The sequence below is a fragment of the Indicator indicator genome, chromosome 33 (assembly GCF_027791375.1).
Source record: "Indicator indicator isolate 239-I01 chromosome 33, UM_Iind_1.1, whole genome shotgun sequence".
In the NCBI taxonomy this organism is placed as follows: Eukaryota; Metazoa; Chordata; class Aves; order Piciformes; family Indicatoridae; genus Indicator; species Indicator indicator.
Genome location: NC_072042.1, coordinates 2,779,303 through 2,805,449, shown reverse-complemented (window position 1 = coordinate 2,805,449; position 26,147 = coordinate 2,779,303). Strand labels below are relative to the sequence as shown.

Here is a 26,147-nt window from a genome sequence, read left to right as displayed (position 1 = left end):
CTGCTACTTGTGGGATGATGAGCTGAACAGAGCCATTTAAAGCTGTCCATCAAGAGGCAGTGGCATTTAGCCCTGCTGCCTCCTTCCCTGCAGTTGGCTCTTGGTGGCTCCAGCGTGCTCAGTGCAAGGGTCTGGTGACCAGCAGGTCACCAGCAGCAGCACCCTTTGTATTGCATATGCAAAGAGAGGACTCAAGAGACACAGGGGCAGCACTCCCGCCCCCCTCCTCCCCCGCCCCGAGCCGACTGGCTCTGCACCGTGCTCACTGCACCCACAACAGGCAGCTATGAAATGAGCTTCGAAAGTGTCCTCACCTCCAACAGCTGACAGTGAGAGCGGGAGAGGGGGAGAGGAACCTTACAGGGTCCCTAAGGATGCTGGAGTGGATGAAGCTGATGAAAAAGCATACAGGAGTGGCACTTGCAGGCATGAATCAGGCCCTTAAAACGACCACATCGGTCTAAAAAGATTTGAAAAACAAAGAGGGGGAGCAAAAGAGCCTCCTCTTTGCCTTACCCACCCTGAGGCTCTAAAGGAGTTCGCATTCTGGGTTCTGATCTCTGCCTATGATCCAGGGGGGGTCCTGCAGCTCCCTCAGAAGGGTCAGCCACATAGACCCGGAAAGGTGACAGGTAAGGACCGGTCAGCTCCCTGCTCTCCCCAGGGTGCAGCACTGGATGGATTTACACTCGGGGGCGAAACCCTCCTGCAGCGTCCCCGTTCGGGCTCCAGCAGCACTCGTGCCCCCAACCCAAACGAGATGGAAGACAAGGACCGTGTTCCCGGTCATCGGGGCTGGAGCCGTTGCCCACTGCTCTCCCCGCAGAGGCCCTGCATGCTGCTCACACGGAGCAATGCACCGGGAGACGCTCCCGGCCCTGTCGTGACAGCGAGGGGCAGCCATCAGCCGGCTCCTCCGGGCCGGGCAGCGGCGCTGCAGCCCCGCCGCCGCCAGCAGGGGGCGCGGCCGCCCGGGGCCGACGCTCAGAGCAGCCGAATAGAGCCGGGCCGGGACGAGCGGGCGATGCGGCGGCGGCAGCGGCGGAGCGGGCGGGCGGTGCTGCTGGCCGCACTGCTCGTCCTGGGCACGGCCCTGGTGCTGCGCACGCTCCGCGCTACCACCGCCGCCGGCGGGGTCCCCGCCGAACCCCCCAGGAACCCTCCCGCCCCGCCCGCGGCCCCCGCCCCGGCGGCGGGCGGCCCCTCCTATGACCTACACGCCTTCTACTACGCCTGGTACGGCAGCCCGCGCTTCGAGGGCCGGTATCGGCACTGGGACCACGCCCTGGTGCCGCACTGGGACCCGCGGGTCTCGGCAGGCTTCCCCCGCGGCCGCCACCGCCCGCCCGACGACATCGGCTCCAGCTTTTACCCCGCGCTCGGCCCGTACAGCTCCCGCGACCCCGCCGTGCTGGCTGAGCATATGGGCCAGCTCCGCGCCGCCGCCATCGGTAAGCGCCCCCCGGGGCAGCGAGGGCCCTAGTGCCAGCCCGCCAGCCCCTTACCGGGCACACACCCGCCCCTCAGCCCTGCACAGCCTCACCGGGGCCGCCAGCGGCTGCGATCCCTCCCCGCTGCCGGGCCGCGATGCCCCAGCACCGCGCACTGGCACCCATCCTGCAGCCAGCGCCCCTCCCCGCTGCTGGCACCCAAAGCTCCCCCTGCCCTCCCACCTGGGAGCGGTGGTTAAGGGCTCGGTACCCGGGGGTTAACCACGGCAGAGCTGCCAGAGCACGCGGGAGCTGCTGCACGGGAGGGTTTGGGAGCAGCCCCGAGCCCTGCTTTGCCTGTGCCACTGCAGGCGTGCTGGTCCTGTCCTGGTACCCTCCTGGCCAAGGAGACGACCCTGAGGAGCCGTCAGACAGCCTGGTGCCTGCCATCCTGGATGCCGCGCACAGCCAGGCCATCCAGGTGAGGCCCTGAAACTGGCCCCATGAGCTCGGGCTGGGGCTGCCCTGCGTCAGTGACTGCTACAAGGGCACTGGCGTTTAAGGCAGTAGGATCCATTCTGCAATACAGAGTTTTTCCTCTGCTTCATAACTGGGATTTTCAGTTTCCTCATTACTGGCACTGGGAAAGCCAGTGAGAGCCCCAGCTGTGCTGAGTGGACAGGGGAATCCTGCTTGTCAGAGGGGTCTGCCCAGCCTACACCTAAAGAAGGTCCTTTACAGCAGACGCAGGAGGTCAGGGTGCAGAGAAAGCAGCACCAGTGTGATGAAAATAACCATCTCTGTGGTCTCTTTTGGAGGTTGCCTTTCATATCCAGCCATACAAAGGGCGTGATGACCACACCGTGCACGAGAACATCAAATACATCATGGACAAGTAAGTTTTTCACGAGGCTAAATCCTGACGTGCAGAGTTGCTTTAAGCTCCCACAGCAGGCAGAATTTTGAATGTATCAGGATAGCATGCAAAAAATGGTGCAAGAGGAGGAGCTGCCTGGAGGGAGCCAGTAGGGCAGTAATCAAACACTGCTTTCTTCAGCACTTAATACTCTGCTTTCAGAACCCAAAATTGCTTTCTTCTGTTCAGGTTTCTAAGCTTAGCCAAAGGCTGGCACCTCTGCTCTTTCTCTCAGAAAGCTGCATGTACAGCACTCCCATGAAGCCACAGATAAGGGCTGTGGGGAAGGAGGTCCCCACGTCTCACAGTGTGTTTGCCATGTAAGGGAAACGGCTGCCGAGGGCTCATCCCCCCAGCCCCTGGACAGCTCTGTGCTCTCCTCTAGGTACGGATCACACGCAGCTTTCTACAAGTACAAGACCAGCACTGGCAGGAGCCTCCCACTGTTCTACATTTATGATTCCTACTTGACACCTCCTGAATCCTGGGCCAACCTTCTCAGCCCATCGGGTTCCCACTCTCTCCGCAACACCGCGTACGATGCCGTGTTCATCGCGCTGCTGGTGGAGGAGGGACACAAGCAGGACATCCTCTCAGCAGGCTATGATGGCATGTACACCTACTTTGCATCCAATGGTTTCTCTTTTGGCTCATCCCACCAGAACTGGAAAGCAATCAAAACTTTCTGTGATGCCAACAACCTGATGTTCATCCCCAGCGTCGGCCCAGGCTACATCGATACCAGCATTCGCCCCTGGAACAACCACAACACTCGGAACAGAGTCAATGGGAAGTACTATGAGACGGCTCTGCAGGCTGCCCTCACAGTCAGGCCAGAGATTGTCTCCATCACATCCTTCAACGAGTGGCACGAAGGCACCCAGATCGAGAAGGCTGTACCCAAGAAGACACCGACACGCCTTTATCTGGACTACCTTCCCCACCAGCCCAGCATGTACCTGGAGCTGACGCGCAGGTGGGCAGAGCACTTCAGCAAAGAGAAGGAGCAGTGGCTGATGTGACCTCAGCACTCACTCGGGAAGCCATCCTTGTCCCGCTGACAGCACAGGGCAGTGCTCTAGGAGAGCACTCAAGGAGATGCAGCTGCAGATCCGTCAGCCTGACCAGGTGCTGGGCGCAAGCAGCCACCCACCAGGATCCCAGGGACCGTGCAAGCCCCAGCCCCAGGCTCGCAGAAGTGGCATTACAGGGAGATCTGCCAGCAACACTCAGATGTGCAGAGCTGGTGCAGGGGACCCTTATTGGAGCTCCTCTGGAATTCACATGGGGCACTGGCTTGGGGACCAAAGATCTGGTTCTTCTTACTCTGTGTGTTTGGTGGTGTTGGACATGGTAAGCTGGGCTTCAAGCACACTTCACCACAAGCTCTTGGCCCACTGCTTGCAGCAATCACAGATCCATCCCTCCACCAGCAACTGTCACAGCAAAGAGGAGTAAAGACTCCTCCAGCTGAATATTGAGGTGACACTAAGCTGTGCTGTTACCCATCCTGTACTTCACTCAGCCTCTCCTACGCCAAGGAGTTCTGTGCTGGGTGCTGTCACTGTGGTCCCCTGTATCCTAATAACTACAGACAACTCAATCTGGAACACCAGAGACTATTTCCTGATGCTACTGTATGTGCTGGAAACCAGGGAAATGCAGAGATCTATCCTAAAACCTCTGATTTAGAGTTCCAGGGCTTGAAAATTAAGATCCAAAATTGCTTTCTCTCCTCCTGAAACAGGGAGAAAAAATAATTGCCATTAAAATGCAATTGAGAGCACCATTAATTTGTGCTTTGAAAGAGGTTCAGCTCACAGAAGCTTTCCCTTCTTTCCTTGGACCCTTCTGAATTAGCCATAAAATTAATTTATACTTGTCTATATCAATAAAATGAGAAGTGGCAGCTCTGGATGTGGAATGAAGTTTTGTTCATGACTGTCACACATTCTTGCCAAGCACCCAAGTCCATCAAAAGTGATGGGCAACAATGTCTAAAAATAAGCATTTATAACAAAACTCTGCAAGTTGGTCACCAATTTTTAAATTAAAAGCAGCTCCATAAACTTTACATTGCAGTGAAGAATAAATAACCAGCAGGAACTTTCATCCATTCCCCAATGCCTTCTGCTCAGCATATTCTGTTGTGAGAATATGAACAGAGGGAGGTCCACCAAGATCACACCAAGAGGTTGTTCTCAGTTGTATCCAGGGAAGCCAGGTCTGAGCAGCTCTTCTCCAGACAGTGATCATCTGAATAGTCTTCATTCTCAGCAGAACTCAGTGCTAGGTTTTGATTTGGAGGTTTAGATTTACACATTTTGAACAGAAAAATGGTTAGTGGACACTATAGCTGGGACATCCTAAGAGCTTGAAAAGCCTCTTTTCCATCATCTCTTTAAGTGCAGAGACAATAAACAAAGACTTGGGATAGGTGTGATGGGGAAGGTAGGTCAGACACCATCACTCCATCCTGGAACAGTCTGATGTTCACATCACTGGATTTCAAAGGCCTTATCACATGAATGAGGCAGACAGGGATCTGGGAAGGGTACAGCACACAGCTCAGCAGACCTGTTTGGCTTGGTCTCCCAGACTGTAGCAGAGGTGAGACTAATGTTGCTCCTAGGTTTATCTTTTCTTTCCTAAATCTTCTGTTTATTAACCTTGATATAATCCACTGACCTCATTTAACAAGGCCACCAACGCCCACCTCCTGAGCACACAGGCACACAGTGCCCAGCTCCAGCAGCTTTGCAGAGCCTCCTCAGTGTGAAGTCTCAAGGGGACTCTGGTACCAGGCCATACTTCTGCCTCAGGATCTCAACCGTGGATGCCAGCGCACTGTGGGGGAAACAGAATTGTCACAACAAGGCTTTTGGGGATCAAACTTTTTCTGAACGTGCTGGGAATGAATCTAAATAACATTAATGGGGAGATTCAACTGCTATGGGAAAAGAAGCAAAACATGACCCACCCTAACTGGCAGAATTCCATTTCATTTACTGAAAAGCTGCTGTTAGTCAGCAGAGAGCACTCACCAGCCAGGACGAATGATGGTGAACTTCCCTGACACAGACAAGTCGACCACAGTGGACCCCAAACGACACTCTGGGCTCTGGATGTCCCCTGTTGGGCCTCCATCAATGATTAATGACAACTGAGGCCACAGGTCTTGGAATTCCTGTAAAAAAAGAGAAGTGGCCAGCAGTTGTGGTTTGTGGTCCTGTGCTAACAGCCACTGCAGGGAGTCTTGCTGTTGAGAGAGACAGGGAAGGAGTCCTGCTATTGAGGGAGGTGGGGTCTCCTCCCTTCCCATCATGAATGCATCCCAGTTTGATTTCTGAGCACAGATTTGTCTCAGACATGCAGGAAAGCCACACAATCCTCTAGCTAAAGACTTCTTGCTGCAGCACCATTGCTAGGGAATGCATGAAAAAAGACAGAAGTCTGTTAAGACATCTTGGGGGAGGACTGGGCATCTGCCTGGTCCTGTGCCCAACTACTTGGTCACAGCATGGCTGCCCCACACCCCTATTCACAGGCTGCTTTAATTAGAGATTAGCATTTAAAACACTACCAGCAGCAGAGAAGTCCTTGTGCTATTGCTAAAGCTAGCCCCCAGCTGAGAGCCCAGGCCCTGACAGATGACTGCAAGGGCCTCACATATAGCCCCAGCCTCACCGACACAGCCAGTGTGCTCCCCTGGCAGCTGACGTTGGCACTCGTTAATGCCAATGGTCCAGAACAGGCTCGTGCCAGCTCCCTGATAAAAGGGTGGTTTGGGACACGAACACCAACCAGCTGCAAGAGAAGAGAATGGGTTTTAGAACAACTTGTGAATCCTGCACTGCCAGGCACCCTCCTGAGGTAAAGCTGACAGCCCAGAGCGCGACAACACGAGTAAGCCAACATCCAGTCCCTGCTGTTGTAGCAATGATTCGAGGTCTTCATAGACTTGCCCCAGCCCTGGGTCCTGTCATGTTCAGTCCCAGGGAGCACCACAGCACCAGGACCAGCCTCGGGAAGCACCAAGCGGTCACAAAAGAGACAAACCCACTACAGCAGAAGCACAAAACCAGCACAATGTCCTTCAAAACCAGAAGCGTGCCCTGTGACAAAAACCTACCGATGTGAAAGGATTCAAGTCTTTATTTAATTCTTCTGAACGTTTCAAGACCAGGGTCACAGGTCCCGGAAGCAGGTCCCGCAGCAACTCGTCCGGCACGTTCACGTGGCAGTACCTGCAGAGCACAGTGAAGCGAGTTACAGGCCCCCCCCAGACCCGGGTACCAGGCACTGGGAAGCGGCTCCCGCGCAGCCTGTCCCCTCGGCAAGCAGAAAGCAGCTGCTCGCCGCCACAGCCGGCCCCGTGGGCAGCCCCACTCGCACGCGGTTGTAGGAGGGCTCAGGAGCAAAGCACCACACTCGCACCTGTAGAGGTGGTCCACGTCCCCGAGGCAGATGGCCAGCGGCTTCGCTCCGTTCCGCCCCTTCAGGCTGTAGATGCTTCGAACGGCGCCGGAGTCCTGGGCCAGGCACGCCACGCCGTACACCGTGTCCGTCGGCACCGCCACCAGACCGCCTGCCTGCAGGGTACCGGCGGCGGCCGCCACCGCCTCCCTCCAGCCTGCGCGGCACCGGCGGGTCAGCGGGGCGGCCCCAGCAACCCCCGACATCAGCATCTCGCCCCGGACCTCCCGCCGTGCCGGCCCACGCCGCCGCCAGCCCTCGCTCCTCTCCCCGCCAGGCCGCTGCCCCTCCCGAACCAGCCTCTCCCTTCCACCAGGTGGTCCCCCGCACCTTGCGGGTCCGGCTGGGTCCCGCCACCGGGTGGTGGCGGCAGTAGCCGCAGGCGGGCGCTGCAGGCGCGGCCCGCACCCGGGCCCGGCGCCCCCTCCGCGGCCCGAGCCAGCGCCGCCAGGGCTGCCCGCCGCACGAGCTGCATGCACTAGGCGCTGCCGGGCCCCGGTGACGCAGCTCCGGGGACGGTGACGTACATCCGGGGACGCGGCAGCCGCGCGGTTCCCATGGTGACGAGGGCAGGGCCGTGATGGCGGCAGCGGGCCGGGCAGCCACCGGTGCTTGCTGTGCGCGGTCCGCGAAGGGTGCCGAGGTCCGGGAGCGGTACCTATATGCCTGCGCCACAAACTGCGAGGAGCTGACGGCGGAGATATTCCGCTCTTCGCCCCGTGCCGGCGCTGACCGCCGTTCTCCTGCCACCAGCTCCGTCCCGAACGACCCCATCCGACAAGGAGAGCTCTGTGCCCGGCGGCGAAGGGGAGCGGAAGAGCCGCGACTCGAGCCATCTGTCCCACCGCGGGACTGGGCAGGGCTTCGCTCAGCCACAGGCTCCAGAAACGGCTCAGTTAGTGCCAAACGCCTAGCCCTGGACTTGGCTCTCTCTTGAGGCACCGATACCGTATTTTGCTGCTTAAAACAGAGCAAGATGAGTTTAGTCTGTCTGTGGAGGTACAGTCTGCAGGCCTTGCACCAGCTTGGCTCAAGTGCTGACTCTTCCTTAGCAGGACCAGGGCTAGTTAATGACTGACCTGATTTAACAGGGCAGGGAAGCACGCAGGCTGGGGCTGGCTCTCTGGGTACCATCAGCCGCTGGTGATAACTGCAGGCCTGAAATCAGAGCCCTGAACGAGCCGCAACTTGAGGTTGGGAGATGCAGATTCCCACCATCCGCTCTAACTCATCCTTACCTGGGTAAATCTGAGGATATGGAGCTTCCAAAGGTCACCTGGGGAGGAGGAAGGAGCCTGCCAAGGGAAATGCCTACATGTCCTGGTCTGTCCTAAGGGGGCAGGGGAAGGGGGATTCTCCCACTCATCCCCCATCTGATTTAAAAATACTCTTAGGAATGACTATTATAACACGAAATTTAAATAAGCATTTAATTAGGATTCCATTAGTATTAATATTGCTTTCAATTCCAAAAAAGTTAATTTCCACTTCTTTGCAGATATTTCAAAGTACAATATTAACTTCATACAAAATGAGCAATTAAGCAAACACCATTATTTCACATTTTACATTCTTCAAAAAAATACAAATTCATATTTACTCTTTTTTTTTTTCCTTTTTTTTTTTTTTGGGGTTTTGGAGATGCTCTTCCTTTGGAAGTACTGTACCTGTAACTAACATCTTCACATTGCTCAATGTAAGCACAATTGTTTCCATGTTTCATAGTTAAATAAATTCCTTTAACACCACACACACATTCTTGTAAAACTGGGGCTCTTTTGTCATCTCCAAGACCACTGCCCAGCTCCCCGGGCGTGCCCACACGACACGGCACCAGCGGGCACCACCCACAGCTCTCCTGTGCCTCCCGGGCTGGCACTCACAGCCACCAGCGCTGGGAACAACCCAAATGTCCCAGGCACAGGCCTGCAGGTCCCTGCCTGCTGCTGCTCTTGCATCACAAAACCACAACTGCACCTCTCCAGAACTAGGGCGACAGCTCCGGGTCAGCAAGCGAGCGAAGGGCACAAAGCTATGCAGCAAAGGAATACTGACTACCATTGACTGCAGGACTGCAAAAACATACCCTTGATTCTGCTGAAAAAAAAAAAAAAAAAGATCTTATGGGGAAAAAAAACTCAGAAAAAAAAGTAGAAACTGCATTTATTTGAAAGTGTACACTGCATAATGAACCAAATTTTGGCCAGCTTGCACACCAGCGAGGGCAAGGTGTGGGATTGTTACACCAGTCCCAAGAACGCACACACAGACTCTGAACACCACTACATAAATATCCAGTTTAATTTGCATTTCTCAGTGCAGACACAGAATCCAACTTCTTAGAACAGGAGGACAGGTAAAAGACAAAAGACACACACACAAAAAAAAAAAAAGGTTCAAAGTTCAGCCCTGTTTGTATCAGCTACAGGTAACAGGTATAGAAAATGTGACGGTGTTTCCAAAATACATAACGGGAAAAAAAATAAGTCTGCAATTAAAAACTCGCAGGGTCTGTTCAAGACTTGCTGCTTTGTTTGTTTGTTTGGGGTTTTTTGCCTTACAGCCCAAACTGACTCGAGCAGCTCTGCCCAGCTGCCTCATGCCACCAGTGCCAAGGACGTCCCACCCATGCATTTCAGAGCATTTCGTAAGGACAAGTTCATTGTCCTCATTTCATAGGGAGGAATCGAGGCACGGAGAGGTCAAGCGACTTGCCCGAGGTCTCTTGGCCAGTGAGCAGCAGAATCAAGGTGACACCAGAACATCCTCTACACTACACCACGGACCTGGCTGCCAGCCATGCTCCCCCCTGAATCAGGAACAGCTTTTCATCTCCAGTCAAGGCCAAAGCCAATTACCCCTTAGCTCATCTCCCCAGCAGCCCCTCCAGGCCAGCCGAGCTGCATTTACAGCCAGCGCAGGCAGAGTTCTGTAAACAGTTTACCAACGCTGCTGCCACTGCAAACACAACACCCCACACGGCTGCAGAAGCACCATCCCCCAGGAAGTAAGGCAGGTAATGACATCAAGAGCCATCTCAAAGAGAAATTTCGAAGGTGCAACATGCCTGTTTCAGAACCACTTGTCACTTCTGTTGGTACTGGTGTGGCAGAGCAGAACGGAGGACGAGGGAGGAAGGAGACAGACCGAGACCATGGCCGCATCCAACAGAAGTGACAAGCAGCCCCCCCCAGAAAGCATGAGAGAAAAGGCTGCAAAGCACAGTGCTCTCAGGAGTATTTGCATAGATTGGACGTTTGCTAATGGTGCATAATTTCTCTGGGGTCAGACAGGGAGGGGCAGGACATCACTGAGCTACTGACTACATCTACTCCATCGACAGACACAGACAGACCACGCGGGACAATGATCTCCAGCTACAAGTATTGCACCAAGTTAAGTGCTCATCTTTGCACACCCCTGTTAACTTTTACTCAGAGCAAAAATAAACTTTGTGAAAGTATATACAAAAGAAATTGCAGCAATTGGGTTAAAGACAAAATAACCTAAAGTGCATTTTAGATACCAGTATGAGGTTCTGCAAACTAGCCTGGACACAGTCAGCATGACACCAAGTGCCCAGTTCATACTTTGTTCTATAGAATTCAGTACCAGCATTCAGACAGTGCTGATCTCCCAGCCCTCTACCTCTACGAGCATGAGAAGCAACTTCTACAGCCTCTAACTGCATGTCAAGTCACTGTGTGGTGACCAGAGCTACTGATGTTGGTAATTTGACCCATTCTACACGTTCAAGCTTCTGCACCTGTCTAGACACCACAGGTAACCAAGGAAATCCCCATGAGCCACAGAAGAGCAAAAGTTTTAACACAGAACAACCCAGAGCAGAGCAGCTTTGCTATCTGACTGATAACTAAAGGGGTTCATGAGATGGAGGCTTTGCAGAGGAAGGGCAGATAGTTCTCAGAGGCTCTTTCTGGGAATCCCACATCTACAAGACAGGAAGCTCCCCTTTATTAAAGATGTTATTGTGAATGTGCTAAATGCTGGGGCAGCAAGGGGAGGACACAAAACTCCCTGGCACTGAGGGATCCCAGGGCTTTGCTGGGACTGCCCTCCCTTGCCAGCTGCTCAGATGGATCTCTCCCATCCGAGTGTGTTAACAGCCACACCAGCAGCCCCAGGGATGATGAAATGTCCACTGCCAGACATGCAGCATTGAACACTTGGGAAGCAGACCAAGAGCTGGGCAGCAAAAGCACACATCTGTAGATCACAGTGGGGAGGGATGTGTGGTTCGTGGTGCAGCAGCCTATGCCTTCAGTCACACTCCTCTGGCCTCCTTACCAGCTCTAATTAGTTTCACCTAAATTGCAGCCTGCCAGATGCACATGCAAGAGGTTAATAACAAATCAAATGGACCTAAAAGTGAGCATAAACTTGGAGCACACCAACAGAAAACAGCAGAGGTTAACCTCTGACACCTGCTCAGGAAGGATGCTTGCAGCACTGCCCTGCTGCTCATCACTGTGCTCCCAGACCAGCTTCTACAGCCTGTGGCAGAGACTCTTCTACCGATTTGTCACAAAGGAGTTTCTGAAGATGCTACCTGCTGCAACCAGAAGCATATTTTACCTGGACTGAGTCACAAGTAGCAAAAGTAGCACTGAAAAACATTCTCCCTGAAGGACAGGAAGGCTCTGCAGAGGTTGCTAAATCCCCCAGCTGTCACATTTCAGACCTCATCTGGTAGCCTTGTCCCCGTCAGAGAAAACCCAACAGCTATAGGGGGATCTGCATGCTCCTGCACTAGCAGAGTCTCACACTCATACACCCTCTCATCCTCGACCATTACTATCATGCTGTGCCATGGGAAGGGTGTGAGGCCCCTTGCAGAGGGCTGTGCTCCATGGAACCCTCTCAGTTCCAGGCACCACTCACACTCCTCTGAAACAGAGCTCTACCAGAGGACTCATCCTGCTAGTTCCAGCCACATAGGCTTGAGACAATTTCTTTTGTGTTCAAGGCAGTTCTTGCTGCTCTGCAACCAAACTGCAGCACAAAACAAAGGAGAAAACCAAAGCCATGCCACTGCCTCACTGCCCTGCAGGGATCCCCACTGCAGGGACAAACCACAAACCACTTCACTAGTCTGTGTTTCAAGGTGCAGGATCCACCTCCCCACTGGGACAGTACTGCACCACACGCCAACACACCCCCAGAAGAAACACAATTAGCAAGGAAACACAATCAGTCTGTTTCCAGCTCAGCTGGTGCCAGCAAGCTCTCATTGCAATCACCAAATGGAGCACTCTGCCCTCGCAGAGACACAGCACTACCCACACAGCATCCTCTGCACGGCCTCTCCTCACACACACCCACCCCAATGGGGTAGGATTTCACCCTTCTGCATCTGCACTGGACAGCTGGCAGCCAGCTAACAGAGATGAAAACCCAGCTGCCTTCAGCCTGCTCCCAGCTGTGCCACAACAGTGCACTTGCAAGGGAACAGCAGGAGATGGCTGAAGCCAGGGACGTGACAACAGTGGTGGTAAGGCTGCTGGTCACCCTGGGGAGCTGGTTGCACTGCTGCCACTCTCCCCAGCAGGTAGAGAGGGCAGATCTGCTCAAACACCCAGGGACATCTCTAGTCACTGGAGACTGCCTCGCTAGCCTGGTGCTCAGAGATTCCCCATTAATTGGCTTTACAGTCATTATCTTTGTATCTCACTAATGACAATACTGTCAACTGAATAAAGACTACTTAATATTCTTTCCTTTAACATAGAGACTGACTGCCAAAGCCAGGAAGATGGGGTAAAACACTATAAAAATTACATCTTTTAAAATAATGCAGCATAAATAAACCATTTAGAATGAGACTGCATTTATTGCAACATTACAGGCTTTTTGGTGGAAAGGGGGGGGGGGTGTTTGTGTTTTATTTACCCTGAGTAGGTTAGAATAGAGACTTCTCAGTTTGATATGAAAAAAAAAAAACCAAAACAACAAACTACTATGTTGTGTAACATCTTTCAAAGTCAAGAAATAGCCCCGTGCACAAAAAGCTGGCATTGCAGTAGGGTGGAGGCAGATTCAGGCAGAAACAATACAGTTTAACAAGGGAAAAAAAAAAAAAAAAAAAAAAAAAAAGAAGCATTTCTGGACAGCTGAAGGAGAGACTCAACTGAATTCAAACGGAATTGAATCATTCTGAAGGTTTCCCTAGAGCTGCTCTTGACAGAAGATGAGAGTAACCAGCAAAGGCACCGTGCTCCTGATGAAACAGTCGCAGGAATTACGAGGGTGACTTGTTTCCGAACAGAGCCAAACGAATCAGAAGAGCAGTAGGCACCAAGCTGCCTACCCCTGGGACTCACTGCATCCTTAAAAGAGAGGCAAACAAGCTCCTAAACCTAAGGAAGCCAAGGCTCCAACAGAGTTTCCATGCTGTGGAACGGGGTTTGCCACCACACTTAAGCCCTAGCGAAATGAACAGCTCTGTCAGGAACACAAGGTACTTGTGATCTCCTGAAAGGACTCCCCAAAAGCTTCTGCAGGCTTCAGTAACAGTGTTAGCACAAAGCAAACCTAAGCATCAGCTCCCACTCAGTGATGTGACAATTCCATTCCAATTCAACTGCAGACAAACCATCTGCTACAGCCATGCCAGTTCCTACCACAGCAAAGTCCTCTCCAGGCTCCCCTCATAGTGCATGGTTAGCATCAGACATAAGAGACAGAGAAAATGATAGACCCAAGGAGTTGTAACAAAGACCCACTTGCTGCCAGTACCTTTAACCCAAACATAAGTGATGTGCAATTGGAGACAAACTAACCCCCCCCCTTTTTTCTTTTTAAAAAAATCTTTTTTTTTGCACACAAGTAACTTTTCTGTGTTCACATATGACAAGCAAAAGTGACAGACAGTGCAGCCAAAACAGTTCATATATAACTTAGCTTTTTTTCTTTTGTTTTTACCTTTTTTCTTTTTTTTTTTTTAAGATAGATTCTCAAAGATGGATGTACCTGGGATGTGACTAAGATGACATCTGTGAAGCAGAGATAAGCCACAAAACTTCCAAAGAGGAAGGAAAAAAAGAATCGATCCTTCAGTTTCTGCTTCTAAGGAGAAGGGTTTTACCCTCCAGGTGCAAAAAAAGAAAAAAAAAAAATATTCTGGAACATCTTCACTTGGAGAAGCTGCTATTCAAACCAATTTCTTCCTCACCCTGCAGTAGTGCTTCGATTGGAATTATGTTAGAGGGGGTGTCAGGGCTCTGGAGGGACAGGAAGTCCGAGACATCCATGGCACTTAATGTTTCAGTCTGTGAGTCTGAAGGGGTCACTATCTGACTGCTCTGCCCACATGAAGGAGAAGGGGAAGGGAAGGTCTGAGGCTGCAGCTGGGGAGCTGGCTGCTCCAAAGCTTTAGAATCAGGTGAGGAACATTCCTTCTTAACAGTGGCTTTGTCCTTGGCAGAGTCTCGGCAGGCACACTGACACTGGCAGGCCTCCTCCTGCTTGATAATAATGACAGGAACACTGAGACCAATCTGCTGAACAGGGCTTCCTGAAGGTGAGACAAAGACAAAAGACAACGGAACTACATCATTTCACAGCAGGGAGAGAGACAAATCACCTTTGTTAAATGAGATCGTGTGCCCCTGGCAGCAGAGATTAGCTGTTACTTTGTTCAAGCACAACAAACACCTCCAGCAGATGATCAATAAGAAGAAAGTGGCAGGTACTCAGCTGTGAGAAATAAGGATAAGAAACCCTTTCAGTCTGCACCCAAGCATTAGAAGTCTGATCTAATATTTTTACACAGCACAGTGTCTCTTCTGACAACCACTGCAACTTTTACAGCATCAAATCAAATAAAGAACAGCTCTCAAGCCCCCAAGTCCCTAAGCACCAACCTGTGAAGATGATACCACATTGCACTTTATCTTTCTATGTGAGCTCCATTAAAATACCATTTTTATGACTACAGGATCTAATTTGTGAACCTGATTATCTTAAAGTCATTGGAGAAACTACTACAGGACAGAGCTCAGCACAAACCTGTATGTCTCCAGCAGACTGCACTTAAAACCTCAGGAAGGTAAAAAAGGGAAAGGATTTTTTCCCCACCATTTTTACAAGCAATAAAATCACCACAAGTGCTGGTCAAGCTAAAAGTGCTACAGAGAGAGAGAAAAAGCAAGTTCAGAGTCAGGCTTACCTGTGTTGCCAGCCACTGGTAATGCGGTGGTAAAAAAAACCTTTTCTACTACTTTTGGAACTTGTGGCTTTAAAGAAAAAAAAAAGACAAAAACATCTAAGTTGATTTCAATCGAATTTCTGTTGTTTTAAGTCTGAAAAACTGCAATCAAATGAAAACAGCTGCACATATATTCCAGAGACAACACACAGGAGAATTAATTCAAAATGGTATTATCTCGCTTGGTTCTGAGCCATGTTCTGGCTGTCCCATAAGTCAGTTATTGTTTCAGTAGTTCTAAGGATGGGGAGCAACCACCCTCCACACCCCACCCTCATTAACACAGCCTGGGGGATTCTGACAACTAAATTCTTCAAGTTGTCCCTGGAGCCATTCACTGCTGACCATCTGCTGCTGAGAAAGCCTACAGCTGGCAACAGTATTCCCAAAGCTAAAGCATGAGGACTCAGGTCTCCAGATTTCCCAAAGCATGAAGATTCTCAGCTCTCCAATTGATTACACCCCAGATATGTTCTTGAGCTATGTGGTATTGTCTTGGACCTGCTTACCTGCTCTAAGAAGTCTGTGATTAGGACAAGAGTTTTCTGCACCCTGGATTTTTCTACCTATGTTCTATTTATTTCTCTCCCTGCTTTGGGGGCTGCACTGGTGACGTGCCTACACACATTAATGTGACAGGCATTCCACAACACTGCATCTCAGCTCCTGTCTTACAGTTCCACGGTTTGATCCTTTCCCTTTTCAAAAGCAAGTGCTCTAGGAGGAAGAGCTCCAGCTGCTCAAGGCCCTGCTGCACACACTCACCATTTGTTCTTGGTTTTGTGAGGAACCAGTGGCACCATTTAAGATCCATTGCAAGTTCTGCTCTCCCATGACAATGCTGGACTGCAGGATAGCAGTGCTCTGGGAAGGAGTAATGGTTATGGTTGGGTTACTGGTCAGAACGGGGTTTGCACCAACAGGCACAGTCTGAACCACAGCTGGCAGGGGCTCAGTGGCACCAGGCGCTGCCGGGGCAGGGGCCCCAGCCACCACTGACAGTCCTGGCACCATGGGCTGCGGCGGGGGCTGGGGAGGCTGCAGGAAGTCTTGGTGACTGGCTGCAAACTGTGTGCTGTGAGGAACAGGCACTTCAGGGGATTGTAAAACAGTTGCAGGATTTCCAAATGCAGCTTGCTGTGAGCTGGTTCCTATGGAGGAGGGAGCAGCGGGGGCTGCTGAGGCTTGTAGTGCTGAGTGGGAAGGCTCAGAGATGCCAAGCTGCAGGACCAGGGGAAGAGACAAGGACGCAGAGTCTCCTGCGGGCGGCGGAGCAGCAGGGACCGAGTCCGTGTCACCGTTAAAACCTTCCATCAAGGCAGCTGCCAAAAGAAACACAGCAGTTCTCATGAGATCTGAATCAATGATCTTTTCATTGAGCTTATCGGGCAGCAGGTGGATTTCTGCCCTGTGAAGCACTGCCACCTCCACACCTCCAGACCAAAGGCTCTCTGTCAAGCCAGCCACAAGCCGCACCTGTCTGCTGAGAGTCATCCTGGTTTGCAGGCTCTGGGCTCTGGAACATTGACTCGAAGATGCTTGCTGGTGAGATTGTGCTAAGGTCCTGTCCGTGTGTCTGGTGAACAGAAAATAGAGGAAGACATCAGAAATTGCCAATCTCAGTCCTCCACAAACTTTGACAAATCCCAGTCAGGCAGCAAACGGATGTCAGAAATAACTCTCCAAGCACCAACCACCTTCAGGAAAGGCAAAATTCCTGAGCATACTCCACTTACCTGATGTAAAAGGACAGTTTTATATTATCCACAACCAAGTTTACCAACACAATGAGCAAGTCCTTACAAAAGTAAGTCCTTCAAAAGTAAAATATATTCTTCTGCATCCACACTTTGTCTAAGCCTTATTTCTTGTAATACTCTGTTAAACAGAAACAGACATGAAATTGTTCTCGGCTGTTTGCGAGGCCTTTTCTGGGGCAGAAACAAAACAGCTCCATTTAGATTACATCCTAGACTGTGCACCACTGTCACCCAGCCTGCCCTAGGAACAGAGCAGATGAAATAGCTGCACACTGCTTCCACACCAAAGCACAAAAGATGACTCTCTCATCAGTGGATGATTTTCCTCTATGGAAAATTTCAGCTTAGAAAACAGTTACCAATGAGCAAGAACATTACTGCAGTAAAATCACATGCAGAGCCTTTAAAACCAGGCTGAATGAAACACTGCCTATATTGGAGGAAAACCCCTCTCCTTCTCTCTGTTACTTTGGTTTTAGGCAGAAATATTTGCATTTTGTTCCAGCAGTCCAACATGGACAGCTATAAGAGGTCATATTTGCAGGCTCAACAGGGTGTATAAGAAACATCCATTTTCCTGTTAAGACACACAAAGCAGGATCAAATCCAGGCTCCATCCAAACAACATCCCCTCCCCACGCAGAATGAAAGCCTAAAGCAGAGCATGCTGGAGGCCTGAACAAGCAACACAGAAGCCACCAGCCACAGGTATCTCATCTGCTGTGCTCTCCTGGGCAGGATGAGCATGTTGCCAGCAGAAGCACAACCCAAATATCAACGTGAGGCCAACTGATGCCAGTGACTCACTGTGTTGGAGTTCTCCCGCAGCTCAGAATCTGTTGAGATGAGGCTCAGGTCACTCAGACAAAGCGAGTGGCTTGTATCCTGTACAGCAGAGAAAGAAATTCAGTTTCATATTTTAAAAAGAGTCAGAAAGGCTTTCAATTCCTTTTAGAATCCCTGCCCATGCAGACGTTATTTTACTGCTATGTAACCCAAGTCTCAGTTCTAAAATCGAAGGAGCAATTTTACCAAGCAAAAGATATTTGGTAGCTCTCAGGATTTTTAACATCTCTTTCACAACACTTTCAAAACGTTAAATAGCCTAGAACTTTTAATTAGCACAGGAACAAATCAGCCCACAGGAAAGAGAAGTGCTGCTAACCTCAGACACGTTGTTATTGGGAAGTGCATTATAAGACTGTCCTTTCTCGTGACCTTTCATGTGACTCTTGAGGCTGTACTGGGTACTAAATGTCTTCTCACAGCCATTACTGGGACAGAAGAAGGGTTTCTCCCCTACAGACAGCAGAAAACACATGTAGCAAACTTACAAATATTATACCAGAGGCATTTTTAAAGCACTTAGAAGAGTCATATTTTAACACAAAACATTCAGCATTCTTGGGAGCCTTGCAGAGAACAGCCTCTGTTTTACCAACTGGACTGATGTAAGAACACAGAACTGAATTCTCACACATTATTACTGGCATGTGCCACACACCCAGGAAACTCAAGACTTGACAAGCATAACTGGAATACTGGAGGCTGCCTTAACCCAGGCCCAGGAGCCTGTACCTGGCCTTGTTAAACTTCACAGAGTTGACATGGGCACAGCCCTCAGCCTGCCCAGGTCTCTGTGGGTGACATCCCTTCCCTCCAGAGCATCGATTGCACCACTCAGCTTGGCGTCACCCACACATTATATAGAAGTATAAACACATGTGAAGAGTCTGGGAGTTGGTATGAAGTGAGTAAGTTCAATTAAAGAAAATAACAAGCCCTTGGGACTTACCAGTATGTGTCCTAACGTGTGTTTTCAGGTGGTGGCTTGCAGCAAAAGCCTTCCCACAGCCGTCGTGCTCACACCTGAATGAGGCATCACAGAAGGGTTAGCATCAGCAGCACCAGGATTCTCTGCTGCATTAGTTATAACCTTAGATCATGCTCTGCAACAGTCCCAGGACCCTGAAGAGTAGGCCCAGCACTAATCTGTGTCAGAAGCAATGACCTCCCACCAGCTACTCTGCGTGACACAGACCACAGCAAGGCTCTGAACAGGGTGTGAAGAGTCAGGCGTGAAAGCAGCGTTTGGGGCCCCCCCTGCCCTGCTCCTTCATGGAATAAACACTTACTGCATCACAGCAAACCAACAACATGCTTTAACAGGTTTCAAACACATGCTCATCATGGCACACACTGATGTTTAAAACAACAGCCTGACTCTTCTCATCTGTGAAGACAACCATTTCACATACCTGCACAGGCAGCTGAGGGAGCTCCAGCACGCACACACTCACACACCAGCCACCTTCACCTCCTCATGAGAAGAGTTTTTCACTCAGGACAGCAGCAGCTGCCCCATGGCACAGTCACAGCTGCCCTTTGTGTGCCCCTTTGCACAAGTCCCCCAGAACTGGCCCCAGGTGCCTACCTAAATGGCTTTTCTCCTGTGTGTGTTCGGATGTGCTTCCTCAGGTCACTGTGCGTTGTGAAGTATTTACTGCAGCCTTCCGATTCACAGTTGAACGTTTTCCCTGTGTGAAGCCTCTGATGTGCTTTCAACCTGGAAAGTATGCCACAAAAATCCCTCTCAGGACTTGCAGGAAGAGACAGCCCCTGAGGCAAGCAAGGCATTCATTCAAACGTGCAGGACAGGATCAGAGGCTGGCTGTGTTTGGAAGTGAAGGTAACTTCCTTATGGAAATAACTGATGGCACTTCCCAAGTCCTTAAGCAGATCCGAGAATTCCTCCTGCATCATTTTCAGCCCTACTGTGATATAAATAAGCTAAGTATGTCATCGCAGGTCCTGTCATCCTACTCCTGGTACAGCATTTCCCCATTTTGAGGGGGCTTATATTTATATCCGTAGGAAGGAGGGTGACAGTTCCATTCAGACACAAACAAAAAGTAGATGCAACCTGTCAAACAGCAACAACCAGCTCTGGAGAGCCAGGGGCAGAGCCTCCCTACCTGTACAGGGTGTTGAACGCCTTCTCACAGCCCTGCACGTCACATTCAAAAGGCTTTTCCTTAGTGTGCACTCGAACGTGGATTTTGAGGCTGTAGGAGGTAAGAAAGGCCTTGCCACAGCCCTCTTGATTGCAGACAAAGGTGTACTCCCCACGGTGAGTCTTCTGGTGAGTGCGCAGGTTGCCGGCAGTGCTGTAGGTGCGTGGGCAGCCCTCAAAGGTGCACTGGTATCGCTTCACCTAAGGGGCAAAACGCTGCAGGCTTAACATTTCTGGAACCCAGACAGGGTAAAACTACAGTCAGGCATTAAAGACAAGACTTTGACCTCAAAGGGCAAAGGGGGAAAAAAAAAAAAAAAATTAAAAATTGTTGTTTAATTATTTAGCTAACTTAAGATTGCTCTGCGCTAGATGAGGAAGGGGTGGCACACTCTGGAAGCACACTGATCTTGCAGACTAACAGCAATCTATGTGAAAAGAGAAGAGAGGAAAAGCACAGTTTGAAATGTTTGTAGCTAAAAAGCTGGTAAAGGAGTTGGAAAGGATGCCAAGAGGCCCTCAAACCAATGCACTTCACCTGGGTGCTTCTGGCAGAGATGCTTACATGGAAAGGAGGAAGACAAGGAGAAATGTGCTTTCACAACCTGACCCTCAAAATGGGCCCAGGTCCCATTCACACCTCAAACAAGAGCTGTAGCTTTCCCCATCCCCTTCAATCTAACCATCAGTCATTTCTTACTTCGTTTTATCTCAAAAACAGCCTTTGCTGTGCTTTGTTCTTCTCTCCTCTACTGACACAGTCAGCACCTGAAGTGTAACAAATGTGCTTTACATGCTACAGGTTTCTGCATCACCAAGGAACAACTTCACATTGAACTGAATTTGGTACCTTCCCAGCGTCTGCAACAGGCAGAAAGAGGCCATGCAGAGCCTTCCAGTGTCACAAGGTTTAATTAAATCTCGTTCTCTCTCATGACACAGAAGGAATAAGCCATCTGATATGCCTGAATAAATTATCTTCAGCAGTAATTAGCAGACCAGTGGCTTTCATTTTACTGCTGCAGTTGAGAAATCTTAACATCTAAGAGTGATTACAGAGTCCAAGAGAGGACTTGATGGTTGTCAGGCAAGAAGCAGGAGTGTTCCAAGAGATGTTATTTGGGAACATTCAGAAAGGCAACATGAACCAGGAGAGAGGAGCAGGATCCTGCATGCAGGTTTAGTGTTCTAACAGCTGGTCAGGGAGAGGACACAGCAGGAGACAAGCCAGCAGCTCTCCTCTCTGCCAAGGCACAAAGCACCCATCTCACAGCACCCAGCATGCTGCTGAGGAAAGGCTGGAGACTGCCTCCAAAAACCAGACACTGAACTGAAGGCTGATACCAGGATTGATGAACCTGCACCCAATCAATGCATCACTTCTGTGGGTTTCTGCCCATCCCACCACTCAACAGCTGCTTTTTTCCTTTACAGACAGCCCTCAGAAAAGAGCATTTGATAGTCAGGGTTCTTTGCTGCCACAGCTGGCAAGCTGAGAACAGAGTAACATGTGATGCCTTCATCACTTGTCAGGGAAGTACAAAACTACTCTATTTGAAGTTGTGCTCCTCTCAGAACAATGGGAATTTCAGCAACTGTGTGAAGCAGGAGTAACAGCAGGAACACCACTGCTAGTGAGCAACAGGAGTGGTACCACTACAACAAACCCAGATTCTCCCTTGGCTTTGTACAAGGCAGTAAAAAGCCAGAAGATGATACACACCCAGTGCTCAAATGGAACAACCAACCTCAATGATACAACCAAGGAGTAACTTGAAGGTAGAGAGATTTTGAAGGTCTGCACGTTTTTACTCAGTCACTCAGCATTATCAGAAGGAAACAGTGATTTCACTGAAAGGAACCTGCCCTAAATGCATACTTTCAACCAGGTAACAGCACTAAATATTCAGACACTACAACAGTTACAAGATAATTAGGAAGTTTGGTTGAGTCAGCCAAAACCAAAGGGCACAGACTGGTAACACACAGACACAAGGTCCCAAAGTCCATTTTATCAGACAGGAAGGGGCACATTATCTTCACTAGGGATCATCAGATTCAGTACAACTTATGTGTGATGGTTTGAAACTGCCTTGGTCCCCTTGGGGGGAAGCAAAAGGAGATCGGTTGTGCTTTTTCTGTTGATTGTATATATTTGTGAATGTTGTGAATTTTGTATATTTGTACATATTCATTGCATTTCATTGCAGATTTTAGACTCTGCTTGTAAATACAGCCTTCATTTGCTTCCAGACTGGGCTAACCTGGTTATTGTCAGTGGGGGGGGGAATTTCAGCTCACACCAACACATGATGTATCAGTACTGAAGTAAATGTTCCCTGTTGGAGTTTTAAGGCTGCTGGCAATTAATATTTTACAAACTGCATCCCAGGACATTCTCCACAGCACTTCCTGTAACACACAAGAGGTCTGACACCAGCAGGAACTACCTAAAAATCAAGTGGAGCCTGTTAAGCTTTCTAGGTGTTTACATTAGGTCTGGGAAGTGAAAGGAGCACATTAATTACAGGTGAAGGATTTGGCCCCTAGCTGCCAATGAACGTATTTAAAGGAAGATGGCAGTGACACTTTCAGCTATGCACAGGCCTTGCAGTGCTTCCCCTTCCTCAAGGGCCAAAGCTTTATTTCACAAATCACTCTGGGAAACTACAGCACAGGAAGTTCCACCTCAACATGAGGAAGAACTTCTTTATTGTAAGGCTCAGGGAGGATTGGAACAGGCTCCCCAGAGAGGTTGTGGAGTCTCCTTGTCTGGAGACGTTCAAGATCCCTCTGGATGTGTTCCTGTGCCACCTGCACTAGATTCTATGGTGCTGCTCTGGCACAGGGCTTGGACTCAATGATCTTCAGAGGTCCCTTCCAACCCCTAATATCTTGTGATCCTGAAGACAGAACTAATGCTCCCACCATGCTCTAAGAAATAAAACGGTCTGTGAAGCAGCAAAGCCTTTCTCTTTTCACATTAGGAACATCAGCACATCACATAAATGCAGACTGTACACAAAATCACCCAGACATTGCCCATAAAGACTGGTGGATAGAGCAGCAAGCATTTGAGACAGAACAAAAAGGGCTTGTACAAGATGGAGGAGTGTGATCCATGCTTAAGGATTATTTCCACTGCAATGAAATCACAGTGTAACTCCCCCTCCACCCCAGAAAATTAATTTAAGTGGTGGAAAATCAATTCATATGAAGGATTTCATTAGGAAATTCCAGGGTTTAGAAGGTTTTTTTTTTAAAAGGAGAGAAGAAGAAATAAAATCAGTGGAGTTGCACATGCAGCCACGAGCACCTGTTCAGCTGCACAAGCTGCTCTCAGACACTGCAGCTGCACACGTGGTACCCACAAAAGGAGAATGAAGCACTGCTGTGACTGACATACAAGAACGTTAGCAGCCAGCAAGGTAGTACACAGCAGCTGCTGGTACAAATAATAACTGAGCAAGAGGAGTTCTTCAAGCCTAAACCAGACTTATTGAACAAACCTCTGTCCAGCCATTTCATTAAGTACAGAGCTGACCTCCTGCAGCCCCATCTCCTTACTGCCCAGCATGTGGTGACAATGGCTCCTTGCTCACCTGAATTATTCAGTGCTCAAACCCTGCTTCCCTTCTGCAGTTCTCTGACACCCAGTATCAATTACACAAGGAGTTGATGCCACTGATCCTGGCCCAGACCCTTGTACAGATCACCCCTTAGTTAACTAAGGGGGGCCAAAAAAGGAGCAGAACTTTGGCATTTCACTCAGCTCTGCATTGCTTTTGTGCCTAAAAAAGGCCAGACTCAGCCTGCATGAGCCCTCACCACTTTGCATGCAGGCAGCATTCATTAGGGAGATAGAATCAAAGGAAATTCCCATTTTAAACATGTAAGATGACTTCAGCTTTCAAAATACAAGAGATGGTAGGTTACAGTTTCCCTTACTTCCATCTGACAATTTCCCTGCCAAGTGACACACTAAAACAACAAAGTAATCTGGAATCTTACATTTCACACTTCAGCTATCACCAACGATCTGGAATTTAACCTGCAGTTTGGATGCCCTTATCTCAAGATGGTTAATTGCAGAAACAGCAGAGATCATCTTCTTTTTAATCACCTCTGAACTTGGGAAACAACTACCCAACCAAAATAAAACCAGGAGAGCACTCACCCCACACATTACTCACATAACCACATTTTCAGTACCTCAGTCTCCTACTCTCTGGTGTTGCCACACATCACAAAGTGCTCCCTGGCTGCTTCACAAGGAACCATCAGGTTATTAAAAGTGAAAACTGGGGGGACACATACAGCTTTGCTGCTGACCCACTAAGTGACCAAGGAAAAGTTCTGCCCACCAGCACAAAGCACTACAATAGCAGGAAGCAGCAACAGATCTAAGAGTGCAGTTCACTTCACTAGACAGAACCTTCAAGAACAAGGCAAATTCTTGTCTGCAAAAAGTTGTGGCAAAAAGTTTGAGGAAAAAACATTTTGAAAGCATTTAAGGCCACCAGGGAAAAAGCACATTAGGTGCAAAATTCATAATCTCACTTAGCCACTTACTTCTTTAAGCTTAGTTTCTGGGCATTCAGATTGCAAAGTGAGCGTTGCTCCTTCAATATTTCTTGGCATAGGAGTTGAACCAGGATTTATTGTTAGATGAATCTGATCTGGAGAAATAATATGTTGCACATAACCCTGGGACATTCCTTCATGATCTGCTATTAAATGAAATCCTTCTTCATGACCCTCTGGCAAAAAAGGCAAGTGATCACCACATTGTCCTTCATCCTCATCGTCTTCCAATACACTGTGGTCCTGTTCTATTAGAACAGTTGTCCTGTCATAGACTGTCCCAGACGACGACGAAACCAGCCCGTTTTTATCAGCAAACCTCATCATATTATCATCTTGGGTTAAATCGTCTTCCTCCACTTCATAGTAGATAACGTTGCCTTCAGGGCTGTTCTCCCCCATGGCTCACCGCTTCTCAGTGCGATACCGTGCACCTTAACGACTCATCTGCAACAGAAGGACGGGCGGCTGGGGTCAGGCGGCTCTGCCCCGCCGGGCCGCCCCGAGCCGCGCTCCGCCCTCAGACGCAGAGCCTCGCGGCCGAGGCAAGTGCCCCGCAGCGGCAGCCACCCTACCAGGCCCAGGGCGGACGGCAATAAAGGTGCCGGGCCGTACGCCGCGGCCCGTCACCCCGCGGGCCGGGGCAGGCGTCCCTTCCCCGAGCGCGGCGCTAACCCCGCCCAGCCCCGTGCCGCCCCGCGGGGAAGCCGCCCGCAGGGCCTGCTGGGGCCACACCGCCCCCAGCCCGGGCGCCAATACGCGGCCTCGCGGCGCTCACCGAGCTCCCGGCAGCGGCGGCACCTCCTTCCCCGCCCCAGCGGCACCATGATTTCCAGCGCACTCACTTCCGCTTCCGGCCGCGCATGGCCCGACGGGAGCGCCGCGCCCACCGCGGGGCCTGACAGGAAGGGCGGGCCCGGAGCTGCTGCTGCTACCGGGGATCCCCCAAGCCCCGCCCGCCCCGGGAGCCCGCACCTGTGGTGCTGACGCAAAGTGCGGACACCCTCTAGCGCGGAAGGGAGCGGGACCAGCGCCAGGAAGCGGTGGTGGTGGTGCCGGGGCAAAGGCTGTGAAGGCTGCGGCCCAGTCTGACAGCCGCGAAGCTCCCACAGGCGCAGTACAGCCAGCGTTAGACACAGCATCGCTGCCCAGTTACACCAGAGACATTCACACAACACAGGTTCGAAGCAGAGCATGCAAGGCTCAGGCGAGTTTCCCATGACTCCATTTTCACCTCAGTGCTCTCTACAATCCCTCCAGGGATCCCCACAAGCTGCCCGTCACCGGCTGTGGCCACCCAGCTATGGGCCACAAACACCTTCACGGCTCAACGCGTATACCCAAAGCCTGGGGCTGCCCTGTTGGAGAGGCCTCATCCCTCATGCCCACCTCTCCTCCCACACCATTCCCATCCTCTGCAGCAGCCCTACATCACACTTGTGTTGTTCCAAAATAACTTCCTTTCCTGCAGGCCAGTCCCTTACCTCCACTAGGTGACCTGTGCAGAGTGCTGCCTGGTCTCAGTTATGCAGGCAGGAAGAGCAATTCCTCTAACACCTCTACATTGCCACCCACACCCTGTGCCAAACTCTGGCAGGACTGCTCCAGGCCTTCCACAGCAACTTCAATCAGTCAACAAACCCAGAGCCCAAATCAACACTGAAAACAGGCAGAAAGGCTGAAAAAATGCACTGGGATCTTTTTTTATTTAAATAACAAGGACTTAAAAATTCTTTTAAGA

General features: G+C 50.4%; 3 protein-coding genes across 3 annotated transcripts; 1 reads left to right on the top strand and 2 right to left on the bottom strand.

Moving 5' to 3' along the window:
• The first annotated feature begins 1,024 nt into the window (after positions 1-1,024).
• On the top strand, positions 1,025-3,368 carry MANEAL (mannosidase endo-alpha like). The gene is made up of 4 exons (XM_054395438.1): positions 1,025-1,451; positions 1,802-1,911; positions 2,249-2,325; positions 2,732-3,368. Exons 1-4 carry the CDS (start codon positions 1,025-1,027, stop codon positions 3,366-3,368), a joined length of 1,251 nt encoding a protein of 416 aa, XP_054251413.1.
• Positions 3,369-5,056: 1,688 nt separating this feature from the next.
• Positions 5,057-7,596, bottom strand: YRDC (yrdC N6-threonylcarbamoyltransferase domain containing). Its single transcript, XM_054395182.1, is given in 6 exon segments — positions 5,057-5,193; positions 5,391-5,533; positions 6,034-6,153; positions 6,479-6,593; positions 6,784-6,995; positions 6,997-7,596. Coding segments are annotated over 6 exon segments (1,254 nt in total). The 3' UTR covers positions 5,057-5,129.
• A 6,377-nt stretch (positions 7,597-13,973) lies between these two features.
• On the bottom strand, positions 13,974-24,808 carry MTF1 (metal regulatory transcription factor 1). The gene is made up of 10 exons (XM_054395404.1): positions 24,395-24,808; positions 19,785-20,023; positions 19,244-19,375; positions 18,605-18,678; positions 17,975-18,108; positions 17,617-17,694; positions 16,526-16,625; positions 15,815-16,371; positions 15,011-15,077; positions 13,974-14,356 (listed from the first exon to the last, which is right to left on the bottom strand). The coding sequence occupies exons 1-10, from the start codon at positions 24,806-24,808 to the stop codon at positions 13,974-13,976; spliced, it is 2,178 nt and encodes a 725-aa protein (XP_054251379.1).
• Positions 24,809-26,147: the final 1,339 nt, after the last annotated feature.

Coding starts and splice junctions, on each gene's coding strand:
- MTF1 (XM_054395404.1), bottom strand. CDS start 24,808: ATGGGGGAGAACAGCCCTGAAGGCAACGTTATCTACTATGAAGTGGAG. Junction 20,024..24,394: donor CAGAAACTAAGCTTAAAGAA/GTAAGTGGCTAA, acceptor TTTGCCCCTTAG/GTGAAGCGATACCAGTGCAC. Junction 16,626..17,616: donor TGCGGGAGAACTCCAACACA/GTGAGTCACTGG, acceptor TCTGTTCACCAG/ACACACGGACAGGACCTTAG.
- MANEAL (XM_054395438.1), top strand. CDS start 1,025: ATGCGGCGGCGGCAGCGGCGGAGCGGGCGGGCGGTGCTGCTGGCCGCA. Junction 1,912..2,248: donor CGCACAGCCAGGCCATCCAG/GTGAGGCCCTGA, acceptor TCTCTTTTGGAG/GTTGCCTTTCATATCCAGCC. Junction 2,326..2,731: donor ATCAAATACATCATGGACAA/GTAAGTTTTTCA, acceptor GCTCTCCTCTAG/GTACGGATCACACGCAGCTT.